Raw genomic sequence first — 18,221 nt, 5'->3', positions numbered from 1 at the left:
CTCAGAGGCCTCACTGGGAGCAGTGTTGCAGATGGCAGACACAGGATTGGTTAACTAGTGTTTTAGGGAGATAATTTAATGTTGATGATGGAGTCAACATTCAGAAAATTCTTGGAAGGAAGGAAGGAGGAAGGGACCATGAACAAAAGATGAAGTTTCCTAAGGAACACTGTAAAATCCAAAATATTACTGCAGTCAGAAAATAGGGGCAGAGCTTAGGGAACAGCACAAGTCACCACTATAACGTGACTGCCCCCCTCAGACAGGCAGGCGGGGGGAAAAAGGATGTCCAGAACAAAGACATGGGTGGGTCTGCTTCTCGGAGTTCCTTAGAAGCAACCAGCACCAGTAGGAACTGCTAGCAGATTTTTTGGCCAGTCACAGTAATTTATAATAGACTGCCTTCTGAAAGAGTGCTTGGCGGGCTCCTCAGATAACATCTTAATATTATGGCCCAGCCTGAAGATGAAAGTCTGGTCTCCATCATTGTATCCTTAAGCAAAGCCTTCCCTGACCCTCATCCTAGCAGTGTCGCCCTTGATCTCTGGTGGTCGCCTGAACTTAATAGCACTTGCCACCCAGAATTTCAGCGGCATTGTCTCCCCACTAGACTGTGAAGAGCTCGAGTTTGTAGTGTGCTGTGGTCCCAGCACCTAACATATCTCATACCCAGTTTCTGGGATCTTGAGTCCATTAGAGCATCTTCAGGGCATTCATTCTTGTAGTTGGCTCTGAGAAAACCAGTTTTATTAATCTGCCTTCACAAATAAAACCAGTTTTATTAATCTACCTTTACAGTTGCTCTTCTGTATTCTGCTCTGGGTAGGTAGGCTACTGACAAGATTCTTTGGTTGAGAAATTTCTATTTGAGACTGACACAAATGTTTGGTTTTTGTTTTTAATGTAGTTCTCCAAATGACAAGAAGTCCTTCTGCTCAATTGAAGGGGAATGGAATGGTGTAATGTATGCAAAATATTCAACAGGGGTAAGAACACGTGTTTTGCCACTTGTTTCAGGCTTCATTGAATCGTAGCCTGTCCCTTACTCTGGCTTCCTTCATCTGGAAATTTTAACCACCAAGATGAGCTCTAATGCCATCTCTTCAAGCCAAGCCTTTTCCTTCTTCCACCTTTTCCCCAGCAGTACAGGTAGTAGAATGATTTTTATTTTCCTCTCCCCTTAAAATAACTCAAGAGTAATATATGGGAAAAAGTGCTCAGAGTACTTAACATTAGAATTAGTTGTTTAGCTGGTCCAAGAGATTACATCCCAACACATAGCCACATTGAAAACATCTATTTCTACCAAGAGCCTTTACCAAGACTTAAACAGTTTAGGCTTTAGATTGCATATGGAACTCATTGTCTACATCACTAACATAATGTGGGATTTCATTATTAAATGTTAATGGGAAGAGTTGACTTTTTCTCCTAGAACAATGTGAATAAAACATCTACCTACCTTTTCTGTTTTCTAGGAAAATGTAGTTTTTATAGATACCAAGAAGTTGCCTATAATTAAGAAGAAAGTAAGGAAGCTGGAAGATCAGAATGAGTATGAATCCCGCTGGTAAGGAGACAACATAACTATAGAGTTGTTGCAGCAATGCTCTTGCTATTGGCCAGGCATAGGTGCAGGGCCAGGTTGTAGACTGCATAGCGGGGTGTAACATCACAGGTGGAGTCTGAATGCCTGGGTTCATACGGTGCTCCACCTCTTGCACTGTAACCCTGACTGTAAGCTAACCTGTCTTTGCATTCTTTCCTGAAATGGGAACCACCTCAGCATTGCTATGAGAACTAAATGAGATATACATGGAGCCTGTGTATGATGCTTGACATATGATAAGTATCAAGTGGATGTTGGCTCATCCCATCATTGTGGACTATCTGTATATACAGATATAGATATATCTTAAAACATCTTTAGGTCTTAAAAAAAAAAACTTAAAAACTTGAAAGAATGAAGAGTCTTATTTGCCTGGACTGCCTGCTCATAGTTGTAAGTGGAAATCTATAGACCTTTATGCTCTGCTGCTCACACGAGGGGATCTTAGGATGGCTACTTTTCTAATCCCTATGTGTCCTCACTTGTAAAGCATTGTTTGGACCAGACTTGTCTAGTTACCATCTTCCAGGCCTTGAGAAGAAGCCAGATCTCCTCCCCCCTCTCCAACCTTAAGCCTCTGCAATGCTTCTCTTGACCCTTATTCTCTATATTCAAACTGCTTCTCCCAGATAATTCCAGGAGAGTCTTAATGAAATGGAACGTCTCAGCTTCTCTCATCTCCCATTTAGTTTATCTAATATAAACCGCTGTGCCCTGAGCTTACTTAATATAAGGGACACTGACACCCTAGAGAGGTGAACTGACAGCTCCGAGGTTGCATTGCTAGATAGAAGTACAGCTAAAAGTAGTCTCAGTCTCAGTCGATCTTTTACAGCTTTCTGCACATGCTTTATTTCCTCCCTTGACAACTAGCAGTGGAATCTTCTGAGTCTGTGTTTTTTACTCCAGTGCCCTGTGCCAGCCTAAGGAGATTTAGTCTGTGAGCTACATTTAAAGCCATTTGACTTGTACTGTAATTATGTTCTAGATGGCTCTAGCCTTTCATTTCCAAGTTGCTAACCCCTCTCTCCACCAAGTACTTAGCACCTTCACTTCTTTTCTTTAGCCTTTGGAAGGATGTCACTTTCAACTTAAAAATCAGAGACATTGATGCAGCAACTGAAGCCAAGCATAGACTTGAAGAAAGACAAAGAGCAGAAGCCCGAGAAAGAAAGGAAAAGGAAATTCAATGGGAGACAAGGGTAGGTTTGTTTTGGGGAGCCTGCCTCGGCCTGCTAGCTGCTGTCCCCTGAGCTGTCATTCATTGATTTCAGTGAATACTGAAGTACCAAATAAGCATGGTGATAAATGAGATGAACATTCATTTCACTGTTGAGGGGGGAGCACATCAAATAATTAAAAGTATGATATAGAAGTACAAAACCAGTAACTGAATTTCCCCCTTTCTCTAACAGTTGTTTCATGAAGATGGAGAGTGCTGGGTTTATGATGAGCCGTTACTGAAGCGTCTCGGTGCTGCCAAGCATTAGGCTGGGAAACACAAAGTTTGCTCCTGGTTCCAGGGCAGGAGGCATAATTAAGCAACAATCTTCCTTTGGGAGAACCTATTCACTCCCTTCTTATTGCAGTGGTTCCTATCTCAGGGATACTGGACTTTCTGATGCAGATGAACAACTAAAGCGAGCAAAGCTTCCCTTTTTCCTGTCTGTGGCAGTTATAACGTTGATTTTGGTCTTGAGAAAACTTCAGGTTTTGAAAACAAGATGTCTGCTCCTTTTCCAAATCCCACGGTATACATCCCAGTCTTAAACTCTGCATTCTAGTACTGCTGTTGAGATATACCATACAACATGTTTCCCAGTTCATATAATCTTGGGTTCTATATATACATATATACATATATATAATATAGCTGATGCCAGATTTTTCATAAATACTCCATTTACTGTAAATATCAGTTCCTCTGAGTTCTAGAAAATTTAGTGCAATGTATTAAAATCACGTGTTAGGAAATTTCATGGTCTCACCTACGGTAACTTTTATTTTGGAATTGAACTATTATTAAATTGTATCTAACTCTCGACTATGGTTTAATTATACTCAATGCTTCTTAAGGCTTCATAAAGTAATTTTTCCAACCTTTTTTTTTTAATGTGCTTATTATTTTTATGATTAAACTTGGACCCAGTTACTTGGCAACCTTGAATACAGGGGCTAGCTTTTTACAGGGACTCTTCAAATAATGAAGGGGGTCCATCCATCCTGTCCCTTCCTTATACTCCTCTGTTCTGTCTGTAGCCCCCACCATGCTATTCTCATTTTAATTGAGCTCTCAAATAGTACACATAGGGCTACCAACCTTTTATCCAAAAATATTTTATTGCCTTAGAGAATTTGGGAAGAATGTTTATTTTTAGATCCCCACCCCACATTGAAACAAAATATAAAAGGAATGTCACAGCAGCAAATGGCTCATTCTGAAGGGCAATACAGAATTATCTTTATTTTTAAATACATTAAAAACAACACAGGTATTAGCACCTGGCATTTAGGTACTAAGAAGACACTAGTTACACAGGGCCTCTCCAGACAGTCATACAGAACTAGACTCTCAATCTGAGAAGACCAGGCCAGGCCAGGCCAGGGCATCTCAGACTGCTCCAGCAAGCTTTTTGGTTACATTTGGCCCACCCTGCTCATTTCTCTCTGCAGCTGCTATAGTAACCCTCGGTCTGTTAGTCACAACGGAAGGGGGAGGGTAGTAAATCAAATTCTATGATGCCAGTGCAAAAATTCAATGGAAGCCCTAAGGCAGTAGTAGTGTAACTTCATAAAATTCAAACACTTTTAAATGCACAGTGCTTCAGGCCAATGAGACTGCAGTTTATTTGACTATTTTATGGAAGGGGAGAAGGTTAAGTCTTGATGTGAAACCCCTGATATCAATAATAGGGATGGTACAGTCTACCAACAAAGGAGAAGCTGGCAGGTAGGTTAGCTGCATCACTTCACAAGAAGAGTTTGAATCCTCACCAGAAGGGGTACCATCCTCTTCCAGCTCATACTTCCCAAATCCAACAACCTGAAAGAGGCCAAAGACTTGAGGTGAGAGAGAATGCTGACCATGTTTGGGCAAAGACCTAGTAGGATCTAGGACACCAACCCAAACTCGGTAAATGAGCGAGATGACAAGCCTGGAAAGGACAGAGCTACAGCTTAGGTAACGATACTCACATGCACACTGAGCATTTTACTTCCTGGTCCTCTATGGGCCTTGAACCAGTTGACTAGGTCTGATTTTGAGAATGACTTCAGTGCTTCAATCTTAATGGGAGAAGGGAAGATATGAAAGCTATAAAAAACTAGCAATATATTTCTGCAAAGATAGTTCTTAAACATAACACCCTAGGCAGACCTCCTTGGTCCTGGTTATTATAAGCACACTATTTTATTTTAACATGTTTCAGCTGGCTCCCAACCTTCCGGATACGGATACAAATGAACCTGACATACCTTCGTGTTTCTTAGCACCGACTGACTGGCAGATAATAAGCAGGCAAGGGTAGCAGATGCTGTAACTACAGCTAAGTACTGCACATGGAGTCAAACCCACCACACCTTAGTGACACCTCTCAGATATATGGTAAGTATTTACACTCTGGCTTCTAATAGGAAAACTGTAGAACCTCAAGAGTTGGGCTGAATGAAGCGTCTTTGTTAAAAACCCCCTCTGCTTCAATGTCCTTTGGTAATTTACCACATAGGGTTATAGTATTTACCACATAGGGTTATAGTATCAGAGCACTGGACTGTAGGACCCAGAGCTCCTTTAAATGGGATTTATTACTTGGGGCTAGAAGCTGTCACAAAGACCAACACACAGAATCCTTAAATCTGGAGAAGGAACTTCATAAACACCAGAAGTTCGCAATTTTCTTTAAGTAGCAGAACCTGTTTTCTCCCAAACCTTGTAGTGAATCTGAATATATAATACAAAAATGAAAGGAAAAAAAATTATATAACTGAATCACTGTGCAACAGAAATTAACATTGTAAATCAACTGTACTTCAATTTTTTAAAAAGTGGATCTGACTGAAATTGGAGAAAGAGTAAGAAGAAGAGTAAGAATACCCAGAATCCTGCTCACTTGGCCACCCGAGGTACTACAGTAGCCAGTCGGGAAACAAGATGTAATTTAATCACATCAAGAAATGGGCAAGTAAATAACCAACCCGAGATGAGTGCCCCTGGTTTCTCTTCCACACAATACCAATTTGCTTAGAACTGTGTCTTCTGTTAAATCAAAGAGTCCCTGTCAGAGTTGTCTTACTCTGAAAACCATGTTACTACCTCATGGGCAAGGCGGTCAAAGAGATACTGCCGGGTCACTACTTCGTTCCAGTTCCTGTCCACCTCCTCCCCAAGGTGGGTGTCCTCGCACTCCTTCAGCTTGATCAGAGCTGTGACCTGTTACCATCAAAGAGACACTCTCAGGCATGGCATCACACAAGTATCCTCAGCACCCTCAACCCTGTCTGGTCTGATTTGTGATGGACCTGCCAGCATGATGGCAAGGGATGGAGCTAGGAAGACATGGTCAGATTAAGGTGGGCTACAGAGCTCAAGAACCCAGCACACAGGACTGTTAAGACTGGTGTCATGAGGGCTTGGGTGAGCCAACAAACAAAAGACCAAGCCAGCACAATCACCTGGGTGTTGAATGCATCCTCAGTGAGGTTCTCGATCTTCTCCTCAAAGCTTGAAAGGAACTCTTCTATCTTCTTATCAACAACTTCAGAGCTAAAATAAAACATCTTCAATTAAGTCATCACTGAAGTGATGAAACTCTTCTACGTCTTCTCAAGTAGAAGGCAAAGGAGAGAATTGGGTTTAAGGCATATTTCCAGGGAAGAGGCTGAAGTGATATTCTCCCCTAAGCTGCGGGAGGGAAGTGAACAGTGAAGAACCCCTGCCCCTACTCCACTTCTAGCCCAATTCCCTGGAATCCTTGTAGGAAGCAGTAGACAGCCATGCTGACCATTTCAAAGCTGAGAACAAACAAGGCCTTGGGTCCAGCCTGAGTGCTAGGTCAGGCATCTGCCGAGATTGTCCTCAGATATGCCTGAAGAGAAGAAGCAGTGGCAAGCCCTGCACAGTCACCACAGGACTTGGGTCAAACCCACTGGTAAGTCCTGGACCAGGCCATATGTAAGCCACCCACTGCAGCTGTGACTAAATGGGAAGCAAATGGTCAGGGCAAGGATGCAGCCCCTATTCTCTATGCTGAGAAAAACGATAGCTGGGCCCATTGTCTCACTTGTTTACTCACTTGTATTTGGTTGCCTGAGTCCCCACGGTGACAGAAAATCCTAGGATCCCAGATGTGTTCCTACAGGTAGGGTAGACGTGGTACCTGTGGCCAGAGTGAAAAGTTCTATGAGTTCAGGTGCTCACCTGCACCCTGTCCTTGGAGGTACTAGAGAGCAGTGGTAAGGGTTTCTGCTCATCCTTACTGGACCCTAGAGGTCCTGGAAGAGGATCCATAGATGTTTACTCTTGGGTTAGGGTATCCACACCTCTCCTGAACTGAGGACCACAGGCCAGCCTCTTCATTGCTAATCTTGAAACTTGACCAAACTGAGAGCCTGATCATAGTCCAAGATGCAAACTGCAAAAGTTTTGACAGTATGACTCTACCAAGTATGACAAGGTAGATATGACTAAGGCATGGAAGGACCAAAGAGTGCTGAGAGACTGTTCAGTCAGTACAGCTGATTGACTTAAGCCTGCAGAGTAAGCCCCAGATCTTACTTGAGCTCAGTGCTCTTGCCAGCAGACTTACCCAAGGGTCTGCTTGGTTCGAAGGAAGTCAAAACAAGGTTCTTCCATATGCATCTGTAATTCAACATACTACCCATCAGCTCAACTCCTCCCAGCACAGAAACCTCCATTTCTTCCCCCCAAAAGTGTTACATGTGACCCCAGAGTCCAGCCTCCCCTACTGCCTTCTTAAATAGCCCAGGCCCATTATCCTGGCTCATACTGGGTGAGAAATGCTCAACAACCAGCTCACGTACAAACCACAGATCTCTGACCACTCCCAGGTCCCCAGCCCCCTGGTAGATAGGCCAGTCCTCACAGTGGGCCAGGGGCTCCCGAGTATTGGAACTCTCCTTTATACAACTTACCACAAGCAGCTCCATAAGAGTGTATTCTTTCAGACTCCTGGCACCTGACTGAGAGAAGAAGCTGATCAGACCAACTGAAAATCCAATGGCTTACAGGGCTTTTTAAAAATACAGCTCTTCTTGACAACCATTTATTCAGGTTACTACCCTACTCTTCTCTACCCCCCACCCTCATACCCTCTACTGTTATACTTCCTGCCTTCCCACAAAACAGGAGGTGTGTACAGACTGGAATCGTGTGATGATTTGTATTCCCACCCTAGCTCAGAACTGCAGGCAGACATGGAATTGAGTCCAATAATCCCTGACCTGCCAGCTCCTGCCCAAAACACACCAAGGACACAACCTAAAGTCAAGGACTTGCAGAAGAAGATAGGCTCTACAGACAAGCTGGACCTCTAGGCAAAGATTCAGGGCCAGAAACACAAGAAAAGGACAACGTGACAAGTGAGGCCATGGAGCCCTGCCCAAAGTCCAGGCCAGAGATCTTCACGAGGTCAGACAGAGAAGTGACTTCCTCATGTAGAAAACCCAGGACCAAAGCAGCAGACTGAGGAGCCCCAGAGTTTGGGAAGTCTGAGATAAGTCTAGACAGACACAGGTCCCCATCGTCCTAAAAGTGAGTGGGACCAACCACAGGCTAAAGTAGTCTATGGACCAATCGAGATCAGTGCAAAGCTCTTTCTTATTTTAAGTACCAGAATGCTGGTACTCCAGAATGCTGTGGAAAACACACAGGATTTAAAGATAGAAGGTACAAATTTGAACTCCAGCTGGTATGACCTCAGGTTAACTGAAGGACCTCAAATTTATCATACATAAAATAGAGGTGATAAATCCTCTCTCTCAGGTGCTTTGAAAATATTCATTATGACTCTGGCAGCCATTCTATTTACTGTATGTTGGTTGACTGACTACGTTTACTTTTGTCATATTTCAAAACTGTCCTTTTAACAAAGGTGAATATGTAGGCATTTCCAGCCATACTTCAGTTCTTTCCCTCTGGACTAGTGGCTGGGTGATTAATAAAGCACTGTGATTGAAAAAGGATCCACTTCACTGACAGGGGCAGTTTTTAATGTAATTGCTTCAAGAGGACACATGACCCCAAGCATAAAACCACAGAGGAACCACAAACAGCCCTTGAAGAGCACAGGATCACTTCTCCCCGACATTGTGGTCCTTCCACCAGTCTTTAGTGTCTAAAAGACACAGCCATGAGGACAGCTGTGTGCAAAGGGGCCACTGACCTGGTAATAGACAGTGACTTCCGAGTTGGCATCACCCCTGTTCAGAGCTCTCACTTTGCACAGGTGGTGGCCACTGGGTAGCTCCACCACCTGGAACTGCACAGGCATCTCCTGCTCCAGAGGCATGAAGTTCAACTTGCTGCAAAATAATCAGTGTGGGTCACCAAGGCTGTGCCTTTATCCTCCTACTCCTGCCCCCAAAATTGAAAGGCAGGCCTTCTACATTGCTTTCTGAATTGCTTTGTTTATATAGCTAATCTCAAATAAACCTATAAGAAGCATCTCCATTATGGATTTAGTAACAACTGAATTTTGGTCTCAAGGTCCTCTTGCTGTTAAGAACACATAACTCCTAAAGAGAAAACTCAGACCAATACTCACTCAACAACATATTTCAGGAAATCTGTAGATTCCTAGGAGGCAAAAGAGAAGAAAATAGCTCTATCAGGCTCTACTGACATTAATTTCACCCCAAACCAACTAATACCAATGTTCTAAGTGCGTGGGAAGCCCTGGAATGCATTAGGAAAGCAGATACAGTCTGTCACCCAAAATGCTGATCATTCATTCACTGGGTTTATCATTCACTCACTGGGATTATCATTCACTGATTCAATATTGATTATGTTTGTTGACTACTAAGTGGCTCTCAACTGAAGTGGCTCCTTTTCTGTTCTCCCTTGGTGTTCTGTTTACTGTCCACTGTGAAACTTTCTCCACTGGGGGATCAAACTTAATTGTCTGGTTTATCCCATTAGGCTGTGTTTTAGAAACCTGCATCTATTAATATTAATACAGAGCCTGGCATAGAGTGAGCAACAGAATATAACTGATACTAAGTGAATGATGTATATATACATACATCCCTCAGCCCTCCCCAGCTCCCACTTTAATCTCTAAATGAAGCAGAAGTTTCCACAATCGTCAACAAATGTAACCAATACCATGTATTTACCAAACCCATTTAACTCAAAATTCAGTCCAATACCAGTAGTCTCTTTCATAAGAAAGTCTTGTCCAGCATTGAAAGGGCCAAGTTCCCTTCTAAACAGACTGTGATGATGCTGGCCTGCCAAAACTACAGAGCTTCCCCTTTAGGGAAGAACTAACAGAATTCCAGAGCACAGAACAGCATTCATACCTGGCCTGTACCAACAGAACCCTGACACTCACTGTGCTTGTGACATTTCCTTGTACCAGGCCCTCAACAAAGAGCTGGGCTTTGAATTCTCTGACGAAGCTCAGCAGAGACTCAAGGGAAAGGCCATCCATCAAAGCGCGATACTTATCAATCATAGACCAACGGGAATACTCCAAGATTAAAAGCCGAACATCTCTACAGAGAGCAGAAAAAAAAAGTCCTATTGTAAGAAATGAATCTTAAGGGTACAGGATTGGGTTAAGTTTCTATAGATGATGTGTTTCTTTAAAGTGACAATTTCTATCACTACTTAAGATAGGGAAACAATGTCATAACCACCAAAAAGCATTTAAAACTGCATAGATAGACTATTACATAGATTATTAGCTCATTGGTAAAACTTATCTGCTTCAATTGCAAAATAAAACATTTCACACAAGCTGCCAAATGAGTCACAAACCAATTTAATATTACTATTTTGATTTCAAATCTCACTAGCATTTATTCATTACTGGAAGTGACCATCATGTATATCTGTTACTACAATGACAATACATATAATTGGCTCTAGGCGAGAATCAGACTAACCCCTTCCCACACAGTAAGCTGTTTAAATATGGCCAAGTTACCCAACATTTGTGACTCAATTTCATTTGTAAAACAAGGGAAATAAAAATGCCATACTATTATCAGTTTTGGTGAGAAATAAATACACTTAAAGTTCTTAGATCTAACACATACCAAATCTTCAATAAACAAGTATTATTACTCTACCACATTTTAACAAAGTAGTATTCAGGAGTTATAGGATATATGGGGCTACTTTTCATCATATCAATAGTTCCAGACAACTCTCCTTTCCCACTTATATTTAGTTATTAGTTTTTATAACTTTTTGTGATCAGATTATCAGTTATTACATGTCTGATTCTTAACTACTCCCTCCCCTGCTTTTGAGTTTTGGCCATTTATGGCCTCATTATAACTATGTCTAATGCAGGGTATTTACAGATGCCCAGCAAACAGGTCAAGTAGGGGCTTGCAAGCCATGTGCATAAAGGGCTGTATCTGCTCAGAGGGGACTTTTTTTCCCCCTCCCACAAAGGCTCTACCTGCTGACAGAGCCTTTTTACCCCAAGAGTGTACTTTTTTCTGATTCACACAAAGGTATCCTATAAGCTACCGCTGGCCCTGGATTAAAAAACAGGCTCTGGTGAAAGGCCCAAGACGAGTGCCTATTAGCAGAGGGCTTAAGCATCAGCATACAGACAGTCCAGAAGCATTTCTGCTCTCTTCTGGAACCTGGCTGAATTCTGGATAGTTGCAGTTGTCAGATGAGTGACCTGTTAGGCAATTTAACTCAGCTACTTATCATAACATCCAATACACTAAGCAATTTTGAGCTACAACAAAGTCAGCACTTTTTGAACTGTTTTTTACTTAGAAACTAGGAAAAAACACTCTTTTAACCTTTAGCCTCTAATTAAGTATAGTAGACTGCTTGCAGTCCTCCTCACCGATAACTACTTACACTGAGTTTAGAAACTCTCTAACTCTATGGGCTAGTCTCCTAAAACACAGCACAATTCTATCACATCTGAATTAGCACTGAAACAACAGCCTCACTCCCCACACTTAATTCCAAGGAAGGCAAATAGTTTTAGGCCTTCAAAATATAAGCTGATCCCATGTATACCCACTTGGCCAGAGTTTCAGGCTTGATGAGGATGTTAAAGTAGGTCTTCTTCAATTGCTCAGTTATCATTGTAAACACAGCTGGTGTGGAACTGAACTCCGCTAAGTAGTCAATAATAAGCTGAAACAGTAGCTAAGAAGAAAAGAAAGAAACACCTTAAGTGGAGAAACATGTAAATCCACTGATTTTTAGGAGGAAAATGTTTTCCACTGCTTTCTATCACGGGTTCAATATGATAAAATAGGCATTGTGTGGGACATAAGTACTAATGACTCAAAGAATCTTTTTTTTTTTCCTTAACCCATGGCTACACCAGCTAGCTATTTTTTTTTTCAGTAATTCATTTATTTTTGGCTGTGCTAGGTCTTTGTTGCTATGTAGCCTTTTCTCTAGTTGCAATGAGTGGGGGCTACTCTCTAGTTATGGTAAGTCAGCTTCTCAATGCAGTGGTTTCTCTTGTTGTGGAGCACAGGGTCTAGGATGCATGGGCTTCAGTAGTTGCAGCATGTGGGCTCAGCAGGTGCGTCTCCCGGGCTCTAAGCACAGGCTCAATAGTTGTAGCACACAAGCTCTGGGGCATGTGGGATCTTACCAGATTAAGGATCGAACTGGTGTTTCCTGCATTGGCAGGTGGATTCTTTACCACTGAGCCACCAGGGAAGCCTCTCAAAAGAATTTTTAGGAGCTAAAATTCTCAATAATTATAAAATCTGAAGGAATAATTTTTTTTTATAATTTCAGAGGTATTTTAAAAGATTTTTTCCTTCCAATTAAACTTGAAAATAATTTTATCGAGCATCTCCACTGCCCCTAAATTTGATTTTAACTGGGAGAAGGTAATTTAGGAAATAATGACTTTGTATCAACCTGTGCTATCCAGAAACATGTGGAGTCTTCTCCCTTAAAGTCTTTTATATGCTTCAAAAAGATTTGTAGTTTTCTTTAGATAGGTTCTGTATTTTTCTTCTTTATTCTTACGTATTTGATTATTTTTCTCAATATTATAGTGGCATATTTTTTCCCAATCCATTTCTAAGTGGTTATTGCACTATAGGAAAATGAGCCATTGATATACTGGTCTTATGATGAGTCATATCACAAATTATTTTTTAAATTCTAGTAGTATCTTGCAAAGAAAAATGCTTTTTCTCTTCCAGGTGTTTTTATTTTTTCACTTTAATGTAGTAGCCAGAAACCTAAAAATAATGTCGAGTAATAGAAGTGATCGTGGGTATCCTTGGCTTGTTCCTAATTTTAATGTTCAACATTTCATCAGTTAGTATGACATCTGCTATTGTTCTTTTAATTAAGATTTTTATTGTGGTTGAGTAACCTCCCTCCATTCCTACTTATTAGGAATGAAAACTCAAATTTATCAAATAATTTTGGGGGCATTTATCACTATATTCATGTAGTGTTTCTCAACTGACTTGTGTTATAATGATTTATGTTCATTATCACTATATTCACACAGTGTTTCTCAACTGACTTGTGTTATAATGATTTATAACAGCTTCGCAACACTGAACAACAAACTCTGCTGGCACTGGTCATGGTGAATTATTCTTTTTGTTATATTTGAACTTAACTTTCAAGTTTTTAGAATGCTTGACTCTGTATTTCATAGGTGTAAATGATCTCTAGTTTTATATATATATTTATAGTATTTATATTAAGTTTTAATGTTACAGTAGGTAAGCTTCATAAAATGAAGAACCTCAAATACTATGGTTTGTATTTCTAAAATATTCTCCAGATAATTCCAAAACATACCTACCAAATGACAACTACTGTATCTTGGCTTTAATATGTTTGGATTTTAAGCTACATTATATTAACGATTTTGAAGGTTACTAAAATATTCCATGTGTCTCCTCCTAAGAACAATTTTTGTTCCCAGGGGAGACTGACAGGTAAAAGGGTATAAAGGAGAAAACTATACTCTTCTCTAGGGTTTTTGCTAAGATATGGAGGCTATCACCTCTTAGCACAGGTCTAATTACTACCAGGTCCTCTCCTCCAGATTTTTTCTTAGATGAACCCAATTCCCCAAACTTTAATATATGTTCTACCCAAGAAACCAACATATAAAATTTGTTATTGGGTACATTATTTTACCTGGTACTTGGTATTTCTTCCTTTACTTATGAAGTACTGACAAATGACACTGAAACATATTCTTTACCAAAAGATAAATCGCTAATAAGATATAAACTCTGTTTCTAAAGAGTCATAAACTTAGAAGGGAACAAGACACACACACTTGAAAGAATGGAAAAGGCTGTTAAGGAGACGAAGAAAGAACACAGACATCTGAGTTCTACTCTTCATCAGGGCATCAGGGAACATGTCAGGTGCTTTAAATCTGTCCTTGTACTATGGCATGAAATTATACTCAAGAAAGAAAAGAAAGAAAGAGTTGGTGGCACAGTCGTGTCCAGTGCTCTGTGACTCCATGGACTGTAGCCCGCCAGGCTCCTCTGTCCATGGAATTCTCCAGGCAAGAATACTGGAGCAGGTTGCCATTTCCTTCTCCAGGGGATCTTCCCAACCCAGTGATAGAATCCGGGTCTCCCACATTGCAGGCAGACTCTTTACCGTCTGGCCACAAGGGAAGCCCAATTACACTCAAACAAGTCCTAAATGCCAGTGTTGGCTGCAGAGAAATTGACAGCAAAGAGAAGTGTAATCAAGTCTGAAGCACAGGCTGTGCTGTATCATTACTAATGCATACAACAACACTAATAAATGTAATTAATTAAAGAATATATGTTGCTCTTATATGTAGCCAAAGTCAGAATACCTGCCATCAGCCAAAAAAACCATAATGATCTCCAGGCCAGAATACTGGAGTGGGTAGCTGTTCCCTTCTCGAGGGGATCTTCCCCACCCAGGAATCAAACCAGGGTCTCCTGCATTGCAAGTGGATTCGTTACCAGCTGAGCTACCAGGGAAGCCCAATAAATGCCATTAATTAAAGAATATACATTGCTCTTATATGTGGCCCAAGTTGGAATACCTGCCATCAGCCAAAAAAACCTAATGATCCATATTAATTACATATTTCTTTTCATATACAGCACCTCATGCACAAACCTCTATGCTTGGTGCTATAGGCACAACAAACAAATATGAAATTTTAAAGTCGTCTGCAAAGAAATCAGAGCACTGTACTTACAGGTAGTTTGTGGTTGAATCCTTTTACTCGAATAATTAAACCATGTTCTCCAGCGACCAGCTTATACTCCAGCTGTGCCACATCTGCTTCATAAGCTGGTTCCGCAAGGTTATGGGTAAGGATATTGACAAAGATATCAAAGAGGACCACACTAAGAGTATAAAAATGCAAACAGCATCATTAACTGATAAGAAATAGACAAATTTCCTTCAACTTAGAGTAAGAAACTTCACTTTTATAAAGATGTTAATTCACTACTCCAGAATGTCAAAGGTAAATACAGCTTACTAGGGCTCAGTTTCACAGGGGCATTAAAGAACTCCTACCTTCAGCAGTGCTTCCCTATCTTTATCATGTAATGCACACATGAAAAAATATGATAATATTTATATTGCACAATGGGATAAGTGTAAAATACATGAAAAGCAACTGGCCCAAATGCTCTGTCTATCCCTGTCGCCTAGGTTTTCTGACTGACAAATTAAAAATCTGAGGGAAGAGGGGAGGGTCGTGTATTTGTTTATTTATTTATTTATTTTGGCCATACGGCATGTGGAATCTTAGTTTCCCAACTAGGAATTGAACCAGAGACTGATGCATTGGAAATGCAGAGTCTTAACCACTGGATGGCCAGGGAAGTCCTGTAATGCACTTTTTAAACTGGATATTAATAATGTTAGTGCTGTTTGTCAGTTTAAGGCTGGATTTTACAGGTTAAGGGGTGAAAGAAAGGAAGAAATGTAGTAACATTTCGTGAGCACCTCCTATGATTCAGGTACATTTTAGACTCTCTGACCTCCCACAATACAGCTATCTACATAAACATGTAAATAATTTGCCAAGAATGAAGTAAAATCAGACTCCTCGGCAGTCTCAAAATACAAGTCAACAGATCCACATTAGTCCTCATTATATACTGGAAGCTAACCCAAGCTCATCTTTAAGGAACTTTCTCAATCTAGTACAAATAAGTGCTGGAGATGGAGCAGCCACAATTCCATCTTAGTGATTAACACAAATAATTTGTTTGGGGCACATAAAAAACACATACATGAGGAGCACAGCTCAAGTACTGACAAAGAGAATGATACAATGATTCAGAAATAAAAGTCTTTCAATAATTTATATATATATATATCTTCCAGAAAAGAGGACAATTTCTTACTTTGCTGCAGACTTCTGTATCAAAGGTGAGATCAGATGGAAACGTATATATGCTGAAAGAAAAAAGACCCTAAATAAGAAACTAACGGCAAGAGGCCTCAAATATTTTGTACATCTGTTATCTTCCCCCAGTATGATGATGTTTTAAAAATTCTGAAATAAACCACTAATCCTTAAATCCTCATTACATTTTTATCCTTAAGGGTCCTTATAAAGTAATATTTACCATTCCAAATAGTGTCCAGAAGGCAAACTTTAATCTATAGGAAAATCAAATATGTAAACAGATTTGCAGAGAGGCCTATGAATACTCGTATTATCAATAGCCTTGGTCAGGAAAAATGCATACAAAAGGTATACATGTCAAGAATATTAAGGGAAAACACCAATGCTCACAGAAAGTTGTATCAGCACTGTTCCAAGGAAGCAGAATAAATGTTAAGAACATTTTTAGAAACTCATAATCTATCCAAGAAAAACTGAGTAAACACCTTCCCAATGAACTCAAGAATCCCTCAGAACTACAGTACAGTTGTGTCAAGGCTAGGGATATGGGTTACATGGCAACAAGAGCACCCAGCCTTTGATTCCAAGTTGCTTCAGTAAGTTCCTATGCTATGCACAAGAACACAAAACTTAAAAAGCAACACAGTTTGGGCTACCATGTTGAAGATAAGAGCTTCAGAGTCTGGTTAACTGTATACAACGCTTCCTTTAGGCTGAGAAACAAAAGAGTACAGGGAGACAGATGGAGGATACTTCACATTTGTAATGCTGGACTTGGCTATCTATCGCATCCAAGAATAATTCCTTTCAGCTTACTCTTGTTCTCTTTTTAACAATAATGTTCAAAAAACACCACCTGCTGCCTGAGACGGCCAAACACCTGGCCTTGCTTTCATCTAACTGAAAAAAAAAAAAAAATCAAAAATAATTTCATTTTATGCTTGAATCCTTATTTATTCCCTGGAATCTGTAGTGTCTGTAAGAATTTCTGTGACAACACAGGAGCATAGAATGGATCTAACAGGTAAGCCTGGAAAAGGTCTTCAAGTAGAAAGGGAAGAGGAAAGGAAGGGAGGTGACAGACAAGAGGTAAAAGGTTGTGAGAAACTGGAGAAAGATTTGTTATACTTATTTCACTATTTTTAAGGAGGGAAACATTTTACCTTTGGGGATTTTGAATTTGTTGTCTTTCTTATACCACAGGCAACCTTGTGGAGTATTCACAATTTTAACAGGGTATTCTGTCTCTGGACAATCAAAAGCCTTCAACATGAAATCCGTGGCTAACAAAAGCAAAAGGTAATAAATCACTCAGTTAGCACAACAGAATTTCCATCAATCTGTTCTTGGTTTCAGAACTCTAGGTAACTCTTTTCTGAGGCAAAAAACATGTCAAATTCAAATGTTAAAGTACAATAAATTAGTAGAACGATACTAAAAAGAAAGCCCTCTTGGCCTTAAACTACATGAACTGTGAAAATCTGTAATTTCCCAAGAGCTTACCAGTCTTAACTGTGAGAGGGACCTTTGATCAAAAGAATTGTATAGACCAATTTATCAATGCATTCTTGAATGAGAATGTCTTTTACCAAATTTACATATTTTTGAAAGTTAACAAATAAAATTAACCATTTTAAAGTGAACAATTCAGGGGAATTAAGTATACTCACAATGTTGTGCAACTGCCACTTCTTTCTAGTTGCAAAACATTTTCATCAGCCCAAAAGGAAACCCCTAAACCCAATAAGCAGTTGCTCCCCATTATCCACTGCCCCCTGCCACTGGTGACCATCAACCTGAGTTCTGTGACTCTATGGATTTACCTATTCTGGGTATTTCATGTAAAAAGAATCATACATGTAAGCCCTTTTGTCTGTCTTCTCTCATTTAGCATGTTTTCAAGATTCATCCATACTGTAGCATATATCAGTACTTCATTTCTTTTTATGACAGAATAATACATCATTGTATGTATATGCCATAGTTTATCAATTCATTCATTATGAACACTAGTTGTTTCCACCTTT

General features: G+C 40.2%; 2 protein-coding genes across 64 annotated transcripts in view; one reads left to right on the top strand and one right to left on the bottom strand.

The window, feature by feature from the left end:
* The window catches only part of OSBPL9 (oxysterol binding protein like 9), a 157,522-nt gene extending 153,810 nt beyond the window's left edge, over positions 1-3,712 (top strand). For all 46 annotated transcript variants that reach the window (XR_014052245.1, XR_014052244.1, XM_081485449.1 and 43 more), the window contains 4 exons: positions 908-986; positions 1,479-1,570; positions 2,676-2,811; positions 3,025-3,712. Coding sequence is in view for 44 of the 46 variants with exons in the window: in XM_081485449.1 (XP_081341575.1) it covers positions 908-986; positions 1,479-1,570; positions 2,676-2,811; positions 3,025-3,099 (382 nt within the window). In the remaining 2 variants the exon portion in view is untranslated. The remainder of the gene's footprint in view (positions 1-907; positions 987-1,478; positions 1,571-2,675; positions 2,812-3,024) is intronic.
* A 336-nt stretch (positions 3,713-4,048) lies between these two features.
* NRDC (nardilysin convertase) overlaps positions 4,049-18,221 on the bottom strand; it is a 100,275-nt gene continuing 86,102 nt past the window's right edge. For 6 of the 18 annotated variants that reach the window (XM_081485424.1, XM_081485426.1, XM_081485416.1 and 3 more), the window contains 14 exons: positions 17,358-17,477; positions 16,190-16,241; positions 15,025-15,175; positions 11,851-11,978; positions 10,183-10,345; positions 9,391-9,422; positions 9,006-9,148; positions 7,760-7,803; positions 7,414-7,466; positions 6,901-6,984; positions 6,281-6,371; positions 5,922-6,038; positions 4,805-4,894; positions 4,049-4,652 (listed from right to left, as the gene is read on the bottom strand). In XM_081485424.1, coding sequence (XP_081341550.1) covers positions 4,455-4,652; positions 4,805-4,894; positions 5,922-6,038; positions 6,281-6,371; positions 6,901-6,984; positions 7,414-7,466; positions 7,760-7,803; positions 9,006-9,148; positions 9,391-9,422; positions 10,183-10,345; positions 11,851-11,978; positions 15,025-15,175; positions 16,190-16,241; positions 17,358-17,477 — 1,466 coding nt within the window. In that variant the 3' untranslated portion in view covers positions 4,049-4,454. Of the gene's footprint in view, positions 4,653-4,804; positions 4,895-5,921; positions 6,039-6,280; positions 6,372-6,900; positions 6,985-7,413; positions 7,467-7,759; positions 7,808-9,005; positions 9,149-9,390; positions 9,423-10,161; positions 10,346-11,850; positions 11,979-15,024; positions 15,176-16,189; positions 16,242-17,357; positions 17,478-18,221 lie in introns of all 18 variants that reach the window. The other 12 variants (XM_081485423.1, XM_081485425.1, XM_081485415.1 and 9 more) reach the window with 5 other exon arrangements.

This window comes from Giraffa tippelskirchi, chromosome 5 (assembly GCF_054371585.1).
Source record: "Giraffa tippelskirchi isolate mGirTip1 chromosome 5, T2T-mGirTip1v1.2.pri, whole genome shotgun sequence".
Taxonomy (NCBI): Eukaryota; Metazoa; Chordata; class Mammalia; order Artiodactyla; family Giraffidae; genus Giraffa; species Giraffa tippelskirchi.
This window is presented reverse-complemented; position numbering and strand designations above follow the sequence as displayed.